General features: G+C 40.2%; 1 protein-coding gene across 14 annotated transcripts in view; it reads left to right on the top strand.

The window, feature by feature from the left end:
- Positions 1-18,374, top strand: part of KIAA1217 (KIAA1217 ortholog) — a 607,564-nt gene that overhangs the window by 582,616 nt on the left and 6,574 nt on the right. For 13 of the 14 annotated variants that reach the window (XM_074266937.1, XM_074266938.1, XM_074266939.1 and 10 more), the window contains 7 exons: positions 786-916; positions 1,599-1,746; positions 5,633-6,098; positions 9,759-9,942; positions 12,693-12,856; positions 13,936-14,097; positions 17,082-17,201. In XM_074266937.1, coding sequence (XP_074123038.1) covers positions 786-916; positions 1,599-1,746; positions 5,633-6,098; positions 9,759-9,942; positions 12,693-12,856; positions 13,936-14,097; positions 17,082-17,201 — 1,375 coding nt within the window. The remainder of the gene's footprint in view (positions 1-785; positions 917-1,598; positions 1,747-5,632; positions 6,099-9,758; positions 9,943-12,692; positions 12,857-13,935; positions 14,098-17,081; positions 17,202-18,374) is intronic. The other variant, XM_074266934.1, reaches the window with a different exon arrangement.

Consider the following 18,374-nt stretch of genomic DNA (forward strand, 5'->3'; position numbering starts at 1 on the left):
GTAAGGGTGAAAGAAATAGGACTGATACCATTTGAGTAGAGAGAAGTATAGCAGTTTAAAAAGTTCAAGACATAATTTCTGGATAATTTAATCATTGTATTAAAAGGACAGCATGTTTATTAATAAAGAGATGGTCATTCTGCTATCTCTCTTAGACCAAAAGTAATCATGGCAGGCAGACTTTCAGCTTATTACCTTCAAAGAGGAGGTGTTCTCCAGGATGGGAATCAACCCTGACTGGCGATCAGTTAATGAAAAATGAAAATTAAAATGAGGGGCTGAGAATGACATCCCCCTGGGATGGAGAGATTAAGCATGTGTACATGCTCTCTCCTCTCTCTCTCTCTCTCTCTCTCTCTCTCTCTCTCTCTCTCTCTCTCTCTCTCTCTCTCTCTGTCTCTGTCTCTCTCTCTCTCTCTCTCTCTCTCTCTCTCTCTCTCTCTCTCTCTCTCTCTCTCTCTGTGTATGTGTGTGTCTTTCTCTTGCTCTCTGTCTTTCTATGTCTCTTCCTCTCCCTCTTTGTCAACCTCTCTCTCTTCCTACCTCCCTTTCTCCCTCCTTTCCTCCTTCCCTTCCCATCTTTCTGTGTGTGTCTCTGTATATGTCTCTGTCCTTCCTTCCTTCCTTCCTCCCCTCCATTTTGACCAAAAAAAAAGGGATTCAGAGCCAAGGCTGAGTCAAAAATAGATACTTAGGTGTTCCTCTTCATGCTATGTGAATCTTAGGACACTCGAGTTTTGTTTTGCCTTTTGCTTTTTTTCACCCTCCTGTTTGTTTTTCTGCAGTGAACTAGAAGACTTTGTAGAAGATTTGAAGAAGGACTCCACCTCAGCCGGTCGTGTGGTCACACTGAAGGATGTGGAAGATGGAGCTTTTCTTCTTCGACAAGTGGGTGAAGCTGTGGCTGCACTCAAAGGTGAGCCTCCTTCTTCACGGAAAGGGCAAAAGGAAAAGAGCAAAGACTATATTTATCATCCCTGAATTTGGGTTCGGGGGTCTGGTTTCCACTCATAGCACTGCCACTCGCTATGTGACCTCAGGCCAGTAAATGCCTTCACCCCTCTGAGCCTCCATTCTTTTTCTTGTTCCCTTAGGTAGGTGAGAAGGGGTCATATCTGTGATTCTTCAGGTGAGAGGAGGTTGGACAGTATGACCTGAGACTCCTTCAAGGTTTATGATCTCTTCCCCATTGTATTTAGTATGGTGATAATAAATGTATATTGTTCAGTCATTTTCTGTCATTTTCGACTCCTCTTGATACCATTTGGGGTTCTCTTGGGGAAAGATACTGAAGTAGTTTCCCATTTCCTTCCCCGGCTCATTTTACAGAGGAGGCAAATAAGGTTAAGGGACTTTCCCAGGACCACACAGCTACTAAAATTAGATCTGATATCACGAAGATGAGTCTTCCTACCTCCAGCACTCTATCCACTGGGCCACCAAATACTTGTTTTTCAATACAGCAAATAACCACCAGCTTGGGCAGAGCCATTCTATGCTTCCCCTGTCACTTTCTAATTCTGCTGCAGTACTTCTTGCTCTTTTGGGCCCCCTTGACATTCCCCCATTGAACTGTCCGTCTGTCTTTGTCCCTGCAGGAGAATTTCCAACCTTGCAGAATAAGATGCGGGCTATCCTGCGGATCGAAGTGGAGGCTGTGAGGTTTCTGAAGGAGGAGCCCCACAAACTGGACAGCCTCCTCAAGAGGGTCCGCAGCATGACCGATGTGTTGACAATGTTAAGAAGGTATATTAGGCTCTACAGCCAGGGTGGGGGCTCCTGGCCATTCTGATCAGTGGTGGGACGTTCAGGCTTGGAGGAAGGCACTTCTACGTGGGCACCTTCTCCCTCTCATTGAGATCATGTCCGTTTCCATGATGATTTACAACCTCCTGGTTCCCATGTTACTGGGAAGTCGCAGCTGCTACTAGTCTTTCCCTCCTTAATATTCTGTGGTTCTGGGCTGATGACTCTTCTATGATGTGTTTGTCACATTTATAATGCCATTGGGACAAAACTTAGCGTGCACAACAAATTTTGGGTTTTTAAAAGTAGTTTTCACATCATTTTTAATTGCATACATCCATTTCTTTTTATTATCTGTGAGTGATAGTATGTGTTGGGCAGCATACTATGTAGCCAGACATCTTGTACATTCACTTTGGGATCTCTGGATTAGTTTGGTCAAAAGGAAGATGATTATATGTAAATCAAGTCATCCCCAAATCTACTCTCTTTTTTCCCCGTTTATTGAAGTTTTTTTTTTTTTTCAAAACATGCATGGACACTTATTCAACATTAGCCCTTACAAAATCATGTGTTCCAATTTTCCCCCTCTTCCCCCATGTCCTCCCCTAGATGGCAAGTAGTCCAATATATGTTAAACATGGTAGAAATAGATGTCAAATTCAATATATGCATACCTACTTATACAATTATCATGCTGCACAAGGGAAAAAAAGAAGCAAAACAAAATGCAAGCAAACAACAAAAAGAGTGAGAATGCTGTGTTGTGAGCCACCCTTAGTTCCCACAGGCCTCTCTCTGGGTGTAGATGGCTATCTTCATTACTGAACAATTGGAACGGATTTGAATTATCTCATTGTTGAAGAGAGCCATGTCCATCAGAATTGATCTTTGTATAATCTTCTTGTTGCCATGCATAATGCCCAAATCTACTTTTAAAAGAGCATGCTTATGGGGCAGCTAGTTGGTACAGTGGATAGAGCACCAGCCTTAAGTCAGGAGGACCTGAGCTCAAATCTGGCCTCAGACACTTAACACTTAACACACCTAGCTGTGTGATCCTGGGCAACTCACTTGATCCTAATTGTCTCAGGGGAAAAAAAAAAAAAAAGATCCTGCTTAAGAACTTTGTTTTATATATATATATATATATATATATATATATATATATATATACTGTACAGAGGAAAAAAAAGAAACACTCAAGAATGGCCTCGCCTGCGATCCAGCAAGCATCTGTTTATAACTTCACTGGGCTGTGCTCCACAAGAAAATCGGCTAAAACTGCATCAAGCAGACCTGGTTTCTGGTTTAAACCAGATATTCAGGATTCCGTCTCTGCACAAGAGAAGCTGCCCCTAACATTTACAGCAGTTTCTTTCACTGATTCATTTCATGTTCACAAATGACATTTTATGGTATTCCACAACTGGTGCTGCTTAGGGTTAGAAATTCTCTTTTTGTTGCTGTTCACCTGTAACTAAGAACACTAAAAACTGTTCGCAGTGCCATGGCCTGACTTTCATTTTTCACTCGGGACGTGAGAGTAGATGGCTCAGAAAACTTCCAGGAAATCATACTGCGTATCTTGGATCGGGTCGGATTCTTTCCCATCAGAAATAGAACCAATGGGAAAAAGAAACAGCAAACAGGAATTCCTTTTTGATGAGCTCCCGAACTAATAACTGCCAATAACATAATTTTCCTAGAGGAAAAAAAGAGAATTAAACTTTTCAATTAACATTGGGACTGTGGAATCTTGGGATTGGGAAAGAAGAAGCAGGGTATGGTAGATAGAGAACTGATCTGGAAGTCATGGAGACTTGGGTTAGGTGGTGATAAATGTAATAAAAATACCATCCACCTTACAAGGTTATTGTGGAGATTAAATAAAATAACATATATAAAGCTTTTTTGCAAACTTTAAATTGCTATATAGATGCTAGCTATTATTATTGTTATTACTAATTATTATTAGATGTATTAATAAAGGGAAATTGGAGGAGAAAAAGAGAATTTGAATCTCGGACTTCTAAAAATGAATATATTTTTAAATATAATTGTAAAAAGAAACTATATTATATGTAAATATATACCATTACATATAATAATATATGATACATAACATAATATGTAATAGTTATAATATATGATTATAATAGTATTTATAGTATATATACTTTATTTTATTTATAATAGATAAATATACATATATTATTATTGTACAAAACAGAATTTAGTATATCTACAATAGATGTAGAAACCAAATGCCCTGAAGGTCCAAATAGGGAGTAGGACTAATACCTGCAAAGAGAAATTAACTAGCAGGACCTGCTTGTGGTCTGGAAGGTGTGCCTGGCCTCTTCCGGGCTACGAGAAGGTTAAGACCAGAGTGGGTGAGATCACTGAGCAGAGAAACCAGCAGGCAATCAGATGAGAAGGGAATAAATGCCAGAGATACAGAGGTGACAAGACTAGTTCCCTGACAAGCCTGGGTGACGAAGGGGATGATCACGTGTTTAACAGAAATTGGAGAGTTTGGAGGGGGAGGAGGAGAAGATGAGTGAGAAGTGAGGAAATAATGAGATTCATCTTGGACATGTTGAGTTCGAGCTGCTGATGGAACATCCTGGAAGAGTTATTCAGACATGCTTGATAGGAAGGGTTGAGAGAGACTTGGGCTTCAGGATATAGAATTTCAGTCATGTGGGGAGATGATGGCACTTGACCCCTTGGGAGCTGATGAGATCACCAAGGCAGAGAGTGGAGAGGGAGAAGAGAGCCCTGGAAATCGTCCGTGCCCAAGAAGTGGGAGGGGGAGGGATTTCTTTACAGAACAAAGACCCCAGAACCCATTCCAGGTTACAGTCAGGCAGACCGTGATATAGAACTTTGTACAAAATGAGTACGTGGAGAACAATCTGCATGTGTTGGTCTCAAGTCTCATCCCTTTGGAATATACGCCATGTGGAAAAATAGGTTTTGCAGATCTGCACTTGGTATATTTAGTAAGCACTGAGTAATGATAATAGGAATATAGCAGCGTAATTAAAGCCAGCTCGCCCCACGCCAGCTGCTGACTCCCCTATTCCCGGCTCTCAGTCACTTGCTAGGAATAAAACTGAATGAAGTTGATCAGGGGTGTAACAGTCAGAGTGTGGCAGTAATGTCGCCCTTGCCACTGTGGTCCAAACAGTCAGACCACAGCGCCAGTCTAAGGGCAGGGCCACAAACAGTCAGAGCCGCTTCTCCTCCCGAGAGACTCCTGGGGGGGTGTCAGGGGATGATAGAACGGATTCAGGAAACAGTCGTGACATTCTCTTCTCAGTCTTAAACTTCACTTCCTTCCATCCACTCCATGATCCATGTGCTGGATTGTTAGCGGTTCCTCTCTGGGCCTTTGCCCTGGCTGGGCCTCCTGCCTGCCATGCCCTTCTCCTTACTTCCATTTCTTAAAATCTCCACCGATCCTCGAAGACCCATCTGAATTGCCTTCTTCTACCTGAGCTCACACACTACGGTCCCCGGTGCTAGAACTTTCCCCTTTGAGCTTCCCTTCCATCTACTGTGTCTTAGAATTCCTTGAGAACAAAAAATGCCTTGGGTTTTTCTTTTTTCTTTTTTTTTTTTTATTGTATTCCAGCACTTAATATAGGTCTTGGCCATAATTGACACATAATAAATAATAAATCACCTTGTAAATGATTTTTCATTCATTCAGTAAATGATTGTCAATTGATTTCTCTCAGCTTTGGAATATCTTATTCTTAAAAAAAAAAAAAAAACCATACTGTCAGGCTTTGGGATGCTAAAATAATATAAAGAAAACCTGTAAATACTTTCTACAAATAACTAATACTATATTCCTCTGCAAAATTGCTCTTAGACATGTCACTGATGGACTTCTCAAAGGTGCCGATGCCGCCCAAGTAGCACAATATGTGGCCATGGAAAAAGCCACAGCGGCAGAGATCTTGAAAAACCAGGAAGAGTCGGCCTACAGCCACGGCCCTCCACCCCAGAGCACCCCTGGGGGGAATGGAGAGTCTCAGGCTTCATCCGTCAAGTCAGAAGTGGTGCCCCTGTCCACCATGACTGTCCACCATGCACAGAGCTCCCCCGTGGTCATCCATCAGTCACAGCACTCCTCCGCACTGGTCAACCACACGCAGAGCCTGCCGGGAGGGCCCCCAGCCAGCCCCCCGGCATCCACGCAGGAATCGACCACCACTGGCCAGGCGGTGCAAACCCCCCAGTCCCCACCTCCTCCCACCAACGGTTCCACCATGCAAAGTCTGTTCATTGAAGAAATTCACAGTGCAAGCAGCCGGAATCGAGCTGTGTCTATAGAGGTAGGGTTCCTTCTTCTTGCGTCCTTTGACTTAAATACAGCAGCAGCTATTTATTAAGTGCTGGGTGAAAGGGGATACAGCAAAAGATAAGCTACAGTCCCTACTCTCAAAGAACTTACAGTCTAGTTAGGCAAAATAAATTACCTTAAAAAATTAAATTAATAATGATATTTTAAAGCATAATTAAATATTAAATAAAACAATTCTTTGATGCTTATAAAGCACTGCCCTCACAATGAACTTTTGAGGTAAATAGGTAACTTTGTTTTGAGGTGACTATCAACATTCCTGTTTTACAAATTAAGAAACTGAGGTTTAGAAAAATAATTCCTCTTGCTTGTGGGCATTGAGCTAGGAAATATCAGAGCTTGGAATTCAGATGTGGATTTCCTAAGTCCAATATTCTTTCTATGCTATTATCTTGCCTCTCAAGTACATGTAAAAAGAGAGAAATAATTCTGTAGTACTAAGTGAATGATAATTGATATCAATTAAGTATTAGGAGAGTTCTTAGGAGAGAGAAATTAGTTCTAGTGGCTGGATAGATGACATGAAGAAATGGGATTGTATCTGGATCATGAATAATTGGTGAAGAAGAGGGAGAAGGCAGAGCGGAAAGGATCAAAACAGTGAAGTCAGAAAATATAAGGACTTCAGCAACCAATAATTTTTTTTCAGCATTTACTGTGCCCATGAATATTTGTAATTCATTTACAATGTGTGAAACCGTGCTAAATGCTAGGGATATAAAAAGAGGCAAAAGACAGTCCCTGTCCTCAAGGAGAATCTGTTGGCAAGTCATGAAAGATGCTGGAAAACTGTTTGAAATCAGATTTTGGAGAGAATTGGATAGAATGACAAAACTTTAGGGCTGGGGGAAATTTGAAACTGACCTCTTAGGATTTTGATTGAGTAAAAAACATGGTGATGATCACCAATAAGCTCTTGATTTCTAAATCTCTGACCTTTTCTCTTTCTTTAATGTATTAAGTTCCTTTTGGAGGTCAGGCACTGTGCTAAGTAATGAGGATGCAAATAATGGTGGGCTTGGGGAAGCAATCCTTACTGTAATGAAATTAACAGTATATGGGGAGACAACATGAAGACAATTTATAAAAACTGGATAAATGTAGGATAAATGGAAAGAAGGGTTTTCTCCCGTCTGAGAAAGAGGAAGGCACTAAAATTGAGGAGCCAAAGGTTTCTTGCAGAAGATGGGAAGGAAGAGAATTCCAGTATTGGGCCCCAGCCAGATAAAACTGTTGGAGTTGGGAAATGGGGTGGACAATGCAAGGAATATCAAGAGGCTTGTGTCCCTGGATCTAAGAATATATGGTGAGCATCTAGGTGGCGCAGTGGAGAGAGCACCAGCTCTGGAGTCAGGAGGACCCGAGTTCAAATGTGGTCTCAGACACTTAACACTTCCTAGCTGTGTGACCCTGGGCAAGTCACTTAACCCCAGCCTTGGGGGGGAGGGGGAGAAGAATATATATGGAGGGGGAGTAAGGCTTAAGGAGACTGGAAAGCTAGGATGAGGTCAGGTTGTGAGGGCTTTAAAACCAGGATTTTATATTTGATTCTGGAGGCAATAGGAGGTCACTGGGGCTTATTGAATACGGGGTGACTTAGTCAGACTTGGCTTTTATGGTGATCAGTTTGACAGCACATACTACACTGTCAATCACCAGTTTTGTGGAGTTTTTAAAAAATTATTCTTTTGTGATTGAAGCAGCTGTGGCTTAGTGGATACGGAACTAGCCTGAAGCCAAGCTGAGCTGAGCTCAAATCTTACCTTTGACACATATGGACTGTGTGATCCCAGGAAATCACTTAACCTGCCAATGCTCTTGGTACCTCTCTAAGTTTAAGTCTCTGCTTTAGACCAGGCTTGACGCGGCTCTCTGCAGGAAGGGAAGTCACTTCTCTGGAGGACAGTTAACGGCAACTGTCTGGAGACAACCTGCTTTTTCACCTTGGAGTTCCCTGTACTGATTAAATCACAAATTCCAGCCTATTCCTTCAAAATAACCTCTCCTTTCTCAGCTTTTATGTTGATTTTTCTTCTAGCTTTTCCTCTTGTGCATATCTCTTAAGTAGAGACACACCCCTCTCCTGTTTTTTTTTAAACATTTATAATAAATAAAAATAACAATAACATTATTATTTTTTGAATCAGGGTTAAGTGACTTTCCCAGGTTCTAAGGCTGGATTTGAACTCTGGTCCTCCTGACTTCAGAGTGGATTTTATCCACTGCACCACCTAGCTGCCCCTCTCCCTACATTTTAAAAGACACAGTACTTCGAATCAGACCTCCTTCCCGTTCCCATCACCACCTTAGTTTAGACTTTGGCACTCTGCCACGAGCCTTCTGACTGAAGACTCTCCAGCTCTTGGATCTCCCAGCTTCAATCCATCATTCTGTAGCCTCCTGTCAAAGAGGCTTCCTCCCCAAAGTGCTTCTTTGTTTTTATCAATTTCTGGTTCTGACTATGTCTTTTTTGTTTTTATATCCCCAGGATCTAGCATAGTAGCACAGTTCCCAGACCCTATTAGGTACTTAATAAATTCTTAATGGTTGATTAAAATAACTTTCAAGCTCCCTAGGACCCAAAGATTATAGAATTTGAGCTGAATTGTTTGGAATATTCACTCCCCATTTTACAAATGAGAAATTTGAGGCCCAGGGAAAGTTAGGTGACTGATTTAAGGTTGCACAGGTTACCCAGATGTTCTGGGTTCTGGATTCTACAATCCAGCTCTAACTACCTTTTCAACCTTATAATTTATCCCTCATCATGAAATCTATGTTCATGTCAGTCTGACTGAACTGAATAGCAAATATATCAGTCCCCAAATATAGCTGACAAGTTTTTTCTTACGCCATTCCCTCTATTTGAATGCCCTTCCTAGCCACTGGAACCTGACCATCCTTTATTATTATTTTTATTATTACTAAAAATGATTATTATGATCTCTACTAAGTATCATTCACAAGAATAATAATAATAGATAACATTTATGTAGCTCTTTAATATTTGTAAGGCATTTTTGCAAATATTATCTCATTTAGTGCTCAAACAACCCAAAGAAGTAGGTGCTATCAGTATTCCTATTTTACAGATAGGGAAGCTGAGGCATTCAGAGGTTAAAGTGATTTTTCTAGCTAGTAAATTCGGAGATAGGATTTGAACTCAGCCTTCCTTGACTCCAGGTCAAGTGTCCTATCCATCATACCACCTAGGACAAACATCCCTTCCACAGTGGCCTCTCGGGGCTTGTTCTATAGCTGCCCCTAGAGCCAGATGGCTCTGGAAAGGAAACTGAGGCTGGTGACCCTGCGCAGCCCGACCTCTAGCTTCAGTCCATGATCTCTTGTGTCATGGTCCTGAGAACGAAGTATGTACCAATCACCAACTCAGTTCCAGAAGGTGTGACTGATAAAAGACTGTGCTCTTCAAGGGTTGCCTGACTTTGAAGGACCCTCCACAGGGAACAGAAATTCAGAGAGTTCCTCATCACTCCTTTGACCACCTGGTGCCCAGCACAGAAAAAGTCTTAGATGTCTCCCCCTCCCTCTGCACACCCACAAATAAGGTTGGCTGCAATTCACAATGGCAGAAATCACAGATGAGCACTAAACGATTTATGTCTCTCTTCAGAAGGCAGAAAAAAAGTGGGAAGAAAAAAGGCAGAACCTGGACCACTATAACGGAAAAGAATTTGAAAAGCTCCTAGAGGAAGCTCAGGCCAATATCATGAAGTCTATCCCCAACCTAGAGATGCCGCCATCTTCTGCTGCTTCACCCAAGGGGGATACCCCAGTGGACAAGCTGGAACTTCTGGGTGAGCTCGGGCTTGTTCCACAGTTTGACTTTGGCCTGCTGTAGATTGTGAGCACTTCTTGACCTGGTTTTGGTCATTTTGGGTACTTAACTGCATACTATTGGAGGGTGTGGAGAGCATGTTCTCCCATGGATTCTCAAGGGGTTTGCTTCTCTTGATCAACTCTAGTAGTGGCAGGAAAATCTCTGCTTCTTGATGGTACCATTTAAAAAAAAAGGGAAATGACTTTGTTGCTGGATTTCCTAGTGGTTTGATGTCATTCTAGCAGGTGACCTGTTGGTCAAAACTAGCTAAACATATCGGGACAAAATTGGGCTTCTTTTTAAAAATGATACCACTTGGGTCTCCTAAAGAATATCAGAATGTGTTTTGCATGATTGAACATGCTGTATTAGGGAGGGAACAGGAAATGGAGGAAGAGAGAAAATTGGAATTTCAAAAAAAATTTAAATGAAAACTAAAAATTGTCTTTACATGAACTGGGAAAAAACAAAATATTTTTTAAAAAAAAGAATATCAAGAGTAAATAAAGAGAAGCAGAATTTTCTAGAGACTTGTCAATATCAGTGCAAAATTTATGTTTCAGTATTTTTGTGTAGTCTTAAACTTTAACAACTTCAGAAATATAAATGCTAGACACCAAAGACAACATTTGAAATGTTCATTATTTGGTTTTATTTTATACTTACTGAATTTGTGAATTGTGAATGACAGATTTTTAATTTTAAAATTTTAACAAGATAGGGCACCCTGTCATTTTGCACTAGCTATGTAACTGTTTCTAGATGATGCCTTCTCAGACCAATGGCTCAGTAGAGGAGGCCCTTTTGCTCCATTACTTGATCTGTCTGCAAGTGACTTTTGGGAGGGTCACATCAAAATTGTTGTGTGTGCATTGAGATCTCATTCTCTGGCTGAGCTTAAAGTTAAGATTATAAAGCAAGCCTTTCAGTCGCTGATCACACCTGCTGAAAGTTCTTTACAAGGTTCTAAAATTGATTGGCTGGTTCCTGCAGAATGACTCATCTTTACTTAGGGACAGCGAGGCCGCACAGTTCATAGAACCCTGGCCCTGGAGGTAGGAGGACTCATGTTTCTGAGTTCAAATCTGGCCTCAGACACTAACTAGCAGTATGATCCTGGGCAAGTCTCTTAGCCTTATTTGACTCAGTTTTCTCATCTGTGAAATGAGCTGGAGAAGGAAATGTCAGAACTCAGTATCTTTGCCAAGAACACCCAAATGGGGTCACAAAGAGTCATACATGACTGAAATGAAAACAGAAAATCAACCTGATCTATGTATAACTGGAGAAAATGCTTATGCTAAATTTTTATGAGAAATATCAATATTTAAATAACTTAACCTTTCAAATATTGTCCTTTGTAAGTTTTAGCATTTATAGAGCTAAAGTTATTAGAGCTTAAACCGGCACTAAAATTTTTAAGATTTCCTGTATTGCTCAGGGGCAGGGAGTTGGGGGACATCTGCCTCAGTGCACTAAACTCAAACAAATGATGTTACCAATATGTATTCATCAAAGGGTACCTGGACTCAAGACAGATGGTACAAAATAGAGATGAAAAAGAGAAGACCCTTGCCTGGAATGGATCATAGAAATGTAGGACTGAGACCTTTATAGGACTCTAATGAGCAGCTCTTAAAGTCCCTCTCATTGTAAGAAGAGAAAACCATAACAAAGTACCAATAATTACTCCATATGTGAAAATGAGTAATTGGCTCTGAAACACAATAATCAATGGCATTTAGCTTGGAATAATCACCCAGTTCTCATTTTTCACAGTGACCCCTCTGAGCAATCCTGAGGGGTGGGTATCATAGCCTGGTTTCTCAGAGGAGAATACCTATTATCAGGAAGTCAAACTATCTCCAAAAAGACCTGAAGAGAGCTCGGGGTAAAGATAGGATTAGAATATACACGTCCACTCTAATGGAAGTGGGGAGGTGATAATTTATCAAACATACCGTAAGCATATTTGGCTTCTGAAATGTTGATGTGCACTTTCTAGTTGCTGGAGATTGCTTAATGTGTAAAATGAGAGATCTCCATGCTCTGGCTGTTGCCAGTACAAGTTCTACAACTTTCAAATTTCCAAATCCAGTGGTGTCCTCCTTCTAGCTACAAACCTAAGGCAGTAATCGTAAGTCTTAGATTGTAAAAACTGGAAAGGTCCTTAGAGGACACATTCAACCCTTCTTAGTCTACAGATGATAAAACTGATGCACAATGATTAAGGTTCTCGCCCAGAGTTCTGCAGGCAGACAGTGTCTGAAGCACCTTCTCTAAGACCTGCTGTGGTGCCCTATGCATTATATACCTCATGGCCTTCATCTCTCTTTTTTCTCCTAGTCTCCAAATCTCTACTTCTGCTCTCCTTGTTCTGCTTCTCACTCCCTTCCTTTGAATCCTATTGCTTTGCTTGGTCCTGATGAAAGAATAAAAAATACTTTATATCTTATTTAGCTTCCTTAAAAACCTTCTACTGGAGCCCAAAAGTTGGTCATTTTAGAAAGAGGAGGAAGGCTTCAAAGGCCAGAGAAAACATTCTGATTTTAGTAAGAGCTCATCCACAGAACTCAGTGCTCTGCTAAAAAGCAAGAACTTGGTTTCAAGATGATGGAGAAGTTTTTATGAAACCTAAAGTCATGCCTAAGGTTAAATTGTAGGAAGGATGGTCCTTTTTTAGACATTCTCTTGAGAGTCATCATGTACAACAATGCACTCTTCCAGAAGAATCTCCAAATTCGGAACAGGATTCAGAGAAGATGGGAGGGAAGTCCCCCCCGCCACCGCCACCTCCTCCACGCAGAAGCTACCTTCCAGGATCTGGGCTGACCACCACACGATCTGGAGATGTGGTCTACACCATCAGGAAAGAGAACACGTCCACTAAGGTTGGATAATTTAAGCTCTCGCCTTCCGATAGTAAAGAAATCTTCAGATAAGACTTTGTTTTAGCTTAAGACACATAAATTTATGGTCTGCAGAACCCAGGGTCTTTGAATAGATTTGAATAAATTCAAAGTTCATGAACTTGAATGGGAAAAAAAAATTAGATCTTTATTTTTCCCTTTTTTTTAAACACAAGCATTTATTCTTCTCCCTGCCACTTCTTTTATCCCCATACATCTATCATGGAACAGTTTTTCAAAAGAAAAAGAAAACTCATAATAAATATGGACAGTACTACAAAACAAATTCTCACATGGTCATGGCCAAAAATGTTACATGTCCATTTCAATAGAGTTGGTTTCTTTTATAATTCTACCTATTTTTATGCATTTAAAGGCATTATTCTGGGAAGGAGTCCACAGGTTTCATCACACTGACAAAGGGATGGGAGGGGTAGGCAATAGGAGAGAAAGCATAACACATTGAAAAAGGTTAAGAGCTCCTGACCTAGACCATTTTTAAAAGAAAAGAAATGGAGAGGGAACTAAAGTAGATTGCCGGGAAAAGCACTACAGCTTGAGAAGTACATTCTCCATTGTCTGACTAGTCCTGTAATCATAAGGTTTACCCTTATTTGACTTGAGTATAACATATAAAATTCAATTCACTAGCTACTTCCAGGTCAGGGTGTCATATGAAAATGAAAAATGAAAAAAGCACATCTTTCCCAGATGACCGAGGTCAGTCAAGGCGGTTGGGCTTTCACCTCTTATGTTATTCTAATTACCCTGCTCATCCTTCATATTAAATATAAAAGAACGGCCCCAACGGGCCAATGTACTGAACACTGAAAACTTTAAACTGTAATTATGATTCTTTTTATTAATCAAAGTGGTGGTGCATGAAAAAAAAATCTCAGTTTAATTTCAAGTTGACTGACTAACTGTACCCACTGGATGTGGGGCCAGAAAACAGACATATTGTACAGAGGGATTGTTTCAGTTCATATATATTTGTTTTCTGATTTGTCAGCAGTTGGGCATCCTTTTAAATCACTGGGGGTACTGTCATTCTCTTGTAGGAAAGCAGTGAAGATGCTGGACCAACGCTACCGGCCAAAGCCGCAAAAGGCCCACAAGAGGAGCAAGGTTCAGCCCGGTCACAACCCCCACCACCAGCAGCAGTTTCCTCCTCAAAGGATGAGGAAGAAGAAGAAGGAGATAGAATAATGGCTGAATTACAGGTATGGGGTCAGGGTGATGCTGAAATAGCCTGGTGGGGAAATTCCCTCTGGCTATTTTCAGAATCTAGGTTTCAAGTAAATGAATTTATTTAGACAAAAGAGGCTTTTGAAGGCACTGGTCAGTATGCAGAAGAGCTTCATTTGTATCTACTGACCCTGATATTCTGCATCCTAAGGATCATAGAACTTGACTATCAAAGTTTCTTAAGACATGTACAAGGAATGTACATTTTATGCACCAAATATATGGGCAATTCTTTCTCTCTCTCTCTCTCTCTCTCTCTCTCTCTCTCTCTCTCTCTCTCTCTCTCTCTCTCTCTCTTTCTCTCTCTTTATCTATCTCTTCTTTATCTCTCTCTTTCTCTCTCTCTCTCTCATATTCTCAGAAAATAATTGGGTATAAAATACCATCCATCTTATGTGCTTAGATCTGGTTATTAAAATATGATGGTATCAACAAAAGGTATAGCCTGTTTACTTAGTGTATCCAAAATTGGTTCTCATTCTTATAGAGTTTCAATTCTTTGAGCACAGTAGTTGGAATTGCTGATCTGTAAGCATAGACTTAGTCATCTTTTAATCCTGAGCACCTTCTCAAAGGCAATTTTTCCCCTTTCAAATTTTCTGGAAAGCTGAAGGATTGGGTTGGGTGTCAGGCCCAACCCTGTTTGGGATACACTGCCTTAACCTGAGACTATATTTCACTTGAAAAAATTTATTTTCCTGATTGGTTTTCAGTTTTTATCGAGAATTGACAGAAACTAAATCATGAGCTACCGAGATGGGACACCAAATCCTATACCAGTTTTATATTCACATGAGGGATGTGAACTTGCATAGTGTTTCATTGACAGTCATGGAGAGAAGATACTTCACAGAACATTCCCTTTGACTAATGACATGGGATCCAGAGGCAGTGAGAGCAGAGAGTGAGATGGAGTTGGGTTTAGATCTCATCCTTTCCACTGGCTACATGACCTGATCCTGATTAAGGCCCCTAACCACAACAAATCCGTAGGGTTTATTTACTATTGACTTAGTTTCCCCATCAGGCATTCATCAGTTCATCGATTCTCTTTGTGTTTCATTAGGATAGTTTTGCCCAAAACTATTGCCCAAAAGCTAACTCTGTGTTCTAAGGAAACCTTGCCATATCTCCATCCCACGAATGGTTTTGAAGATTCTCATTTGAACATCTGCCTTTTTACTAGGCTATGTGAGCCTTAAATCACCTATTCCTTTTTACTGCAATGACCATAACCTAGTTGCTATAGTAACATGAGTCGGTTAAAACTGGCTGTTCAGACTTAACTAAAAGCAGGGCCACTGGGTCATTATCATCTGCTTTGTCTCTTGGGGTTACTTGAGAGCCTCACCTCCAAGAAGATTTACCAAATTCCTTTTATGATCCAGATAAGGTGCTGATACCTAAACCAGGTAAGACCCTCACCTAAAGGTAGGAAGCCAAGAATACAAGTCTGTCTGTCTGTCTGATTCTTCCAGGTTTTTAAAAGAGCTAGTGAGCTTAATTCTAAGTCCTCAGATTTATGAAGCTCATGATTTATAAAATTAACAAGGTCCCTGCTTCTCCCTTACTCAAGAAGCTCTGTGACTCCCTCTTGCCTCTTAAAATACAAATTCCCTGTTTGGCTGTTAAAGCCCTTCACTACCTGACTCAATTTACCTTTCCAATTTTATGTTGTATCCTTTTCCTTCACATATATTACCTTCTACCAAAATGATATTGTCCTCCATCCACAACATTCCACCTTCCACTTCCTTTTCTTTGAAAAGGCTGTTACTTATGCCTGGAATACACTTCCTTTTTTATAGAACCCCTACCTGGCTTCCTGCAGTGCTAAGCCCAACCGCCACCTCCTATTGCAAGTCTCATCTGGTTTCCAAAATTGCTAATTACCTTGTACCCAGAAATTTGCTCTTCTCTCTTTGTATAGATTTTGTTCTTAATTTTCTGTATACATACATACATACATATATATGTTGTCTTCCCCCAGCCAACCATTTAATGTTAAGGGCCATTTTGTTGTTGTTGTGTTCAGTAGTTTTCAGACTAAGTATTCATCTAGATGTAAGAGTGAGAAATTTAGATTTGCCCCCATTGTTGTGTTTTAGGACTGGTCATCCTGTGTAAAAATAGGTCATCCTATTTTCAGACGAGCCAAAATAGCTTCTCTGACAAATTATATCCCAGAGATGAAACTGGGCTCCAGATGCTGGACTATCATCCACATCCAGTAGCTGACAGCATTGTCCAATCCAAAAGGAACTTTGGTTCCTTTCTTCAATATTTATTATTGCATTCAATATATGTTAACAAATAGAATTTTGGTTAGGAAAGAATAGTCTTTCATCTCAATATTCATGAAATTTAATATTTGGGGAGATCCTAATTTCCACAGAGAGAAGTGAAATGTGAGTAACTGGTTCATAGGCTTTTAATTCTCTCACCTCCAGGCCTTAGTTTCACCATCTGTAAAATCAGAAGTTTCTCAGACAATTCTCTCAAAGGTCCAGTTTTTCTGTAATGTGGTTCTGGAGAAAACTACATGAAAATCAATTAAGACACATGTCTTACTCACTTTACCTGCAGCAGGCTCTCCTGATGTGAAGAATGGTTGTTTTGTTTTGTTTTTTTCCTTCTTTCTAATTGGTATATTTTATTTGTACCTTGGTAGGTTGTATGTAAAATTTATTTGTTCATTTGCATAACCCACCAGGGAAATCCATACCTGGTCATTTCTCCGATGTGTCTTTATTTCCCAAACATTACTGAGCACATTCAGTTAATTCAGAGTTAGTTTTTAACCTTAGATTTCACATGGGACTTTCAGCTGGCTCTGAGGCCTGTGTGCCCGCTCCAGGACTTAGAGCTCCCAAGCCTTCTGGACTATATTTATTTCCTCCGGCTTTCCCTATCGGTCATGAGTGGATGCATGTTAACTTGCAGTGTTTTAATTCTTTAGGCATTCCAGAAGTGCTCCTTTATCGATGTAAATTCAAACAGTCCTGTTGAGCAGGCCCGAACTGACAGTCAAGTTAAAGACACTAGGCCTGGTGCCGTTACACAACCCAAGGAAAGGAAGGTAAAATGGCGCCAGCCTCTGCCATGTGGCCTTAACATTTCCTCCTTTTTCCTTGCTCTGACACTAACCCGAGTCTCCCCCGTTTGTCATTTTGCGTCTTTTACCTTCTCTGTGTTCCTCAGCTCGAGAAATGATTTATCTTTATCTTAAAAAAAGCTGGCTGAGGTTACCGTGGGGAGCAAAGCCATGTTAACATTCAGCATGTTTGATACTTTGTGCACCAAAAGGAAAGAGCCCCAACTCAAAATGAGCATCTATTCCAAAGTTAGAATTGAAGGCAGGATGAACAAAGACACGAGCCCCATGTAACCTGGTTCTGATCCATTATTCTCTAAAGAAACTTGCAATAAAATGGACTAAAGACATTCTATTCAGACCAGAACAGTACATATAGACAGAAGGAGCAAAGACACTAGTTCCATATAAACTGGTTCTGATCCATTTTTTTGGTAAAAGAACTTGCAATAAAATATATTAAAGACATTCTCTTTAGAACAAAACAGTACACATGACAAGAGAGAACAAAGACATTAGCTTCATATAAACTGGTTCTGATCCATTGTTTTGTAAAGAAACTTACAATAAAATGAACTAAAGACATCCTATTCAGACCACAACAGTACACGTGTATAGACAAAAGGAGCAAAGACACTAGCTCCATATAAACTGGTTCTGATCCTTTTTTTTTTTTTTTTTTTTTTTTTTTTTTTTTTTTTTTGGTAAAGGAACTTGCAACAAAATACGTTAAAGATACTCTATTCAGAGTAGAACAGTACACATATACAGGATGAATGAACAAAGACACTAACCCCATATAAATCGGTTCTGATACTTTTATAATGACAACTGTCAATAAAAGGGACTAAATCCATTCTTTTGAGTTCTGAATCGTACACAGGCACATACATACAAGAACATGTGAGCCCCAGAGGAGAGACTGCTTTTCTAACATTCCAACCTACATGTCTTTCTTAACAGGGACTTCTACATACCCGTAGAATAGCGATACTTGATGTTCCTATCGAAATCCTGAGGAATGATAAGACCTGGAATTTACTTTTATATCACTGAAATTTAGAGTCAATCTTGTACATTTGATTGCATCCAGTTGTTTTGTTTTTTGTTTGGCTGTTTGTTTGTTTGTTTTAATGATAGCCATGTGAGAACTCTCTG

Source organism: Sminthopsis crassicaudata, chromosome 5, assembly GCF_048593235.1.
Source record: "Sminthopsis crassicaudata isolate SCR6 chromosome 5, ASM4859323v1, whole genome shotgun sequence".
Lineage (NCBI taxonomy): Eukaryota > Metazoa > Chordata > Mammalia > Dasyuromorphia > Dasyuridae > Sminthopsis > Sminthopsis crassicaudata.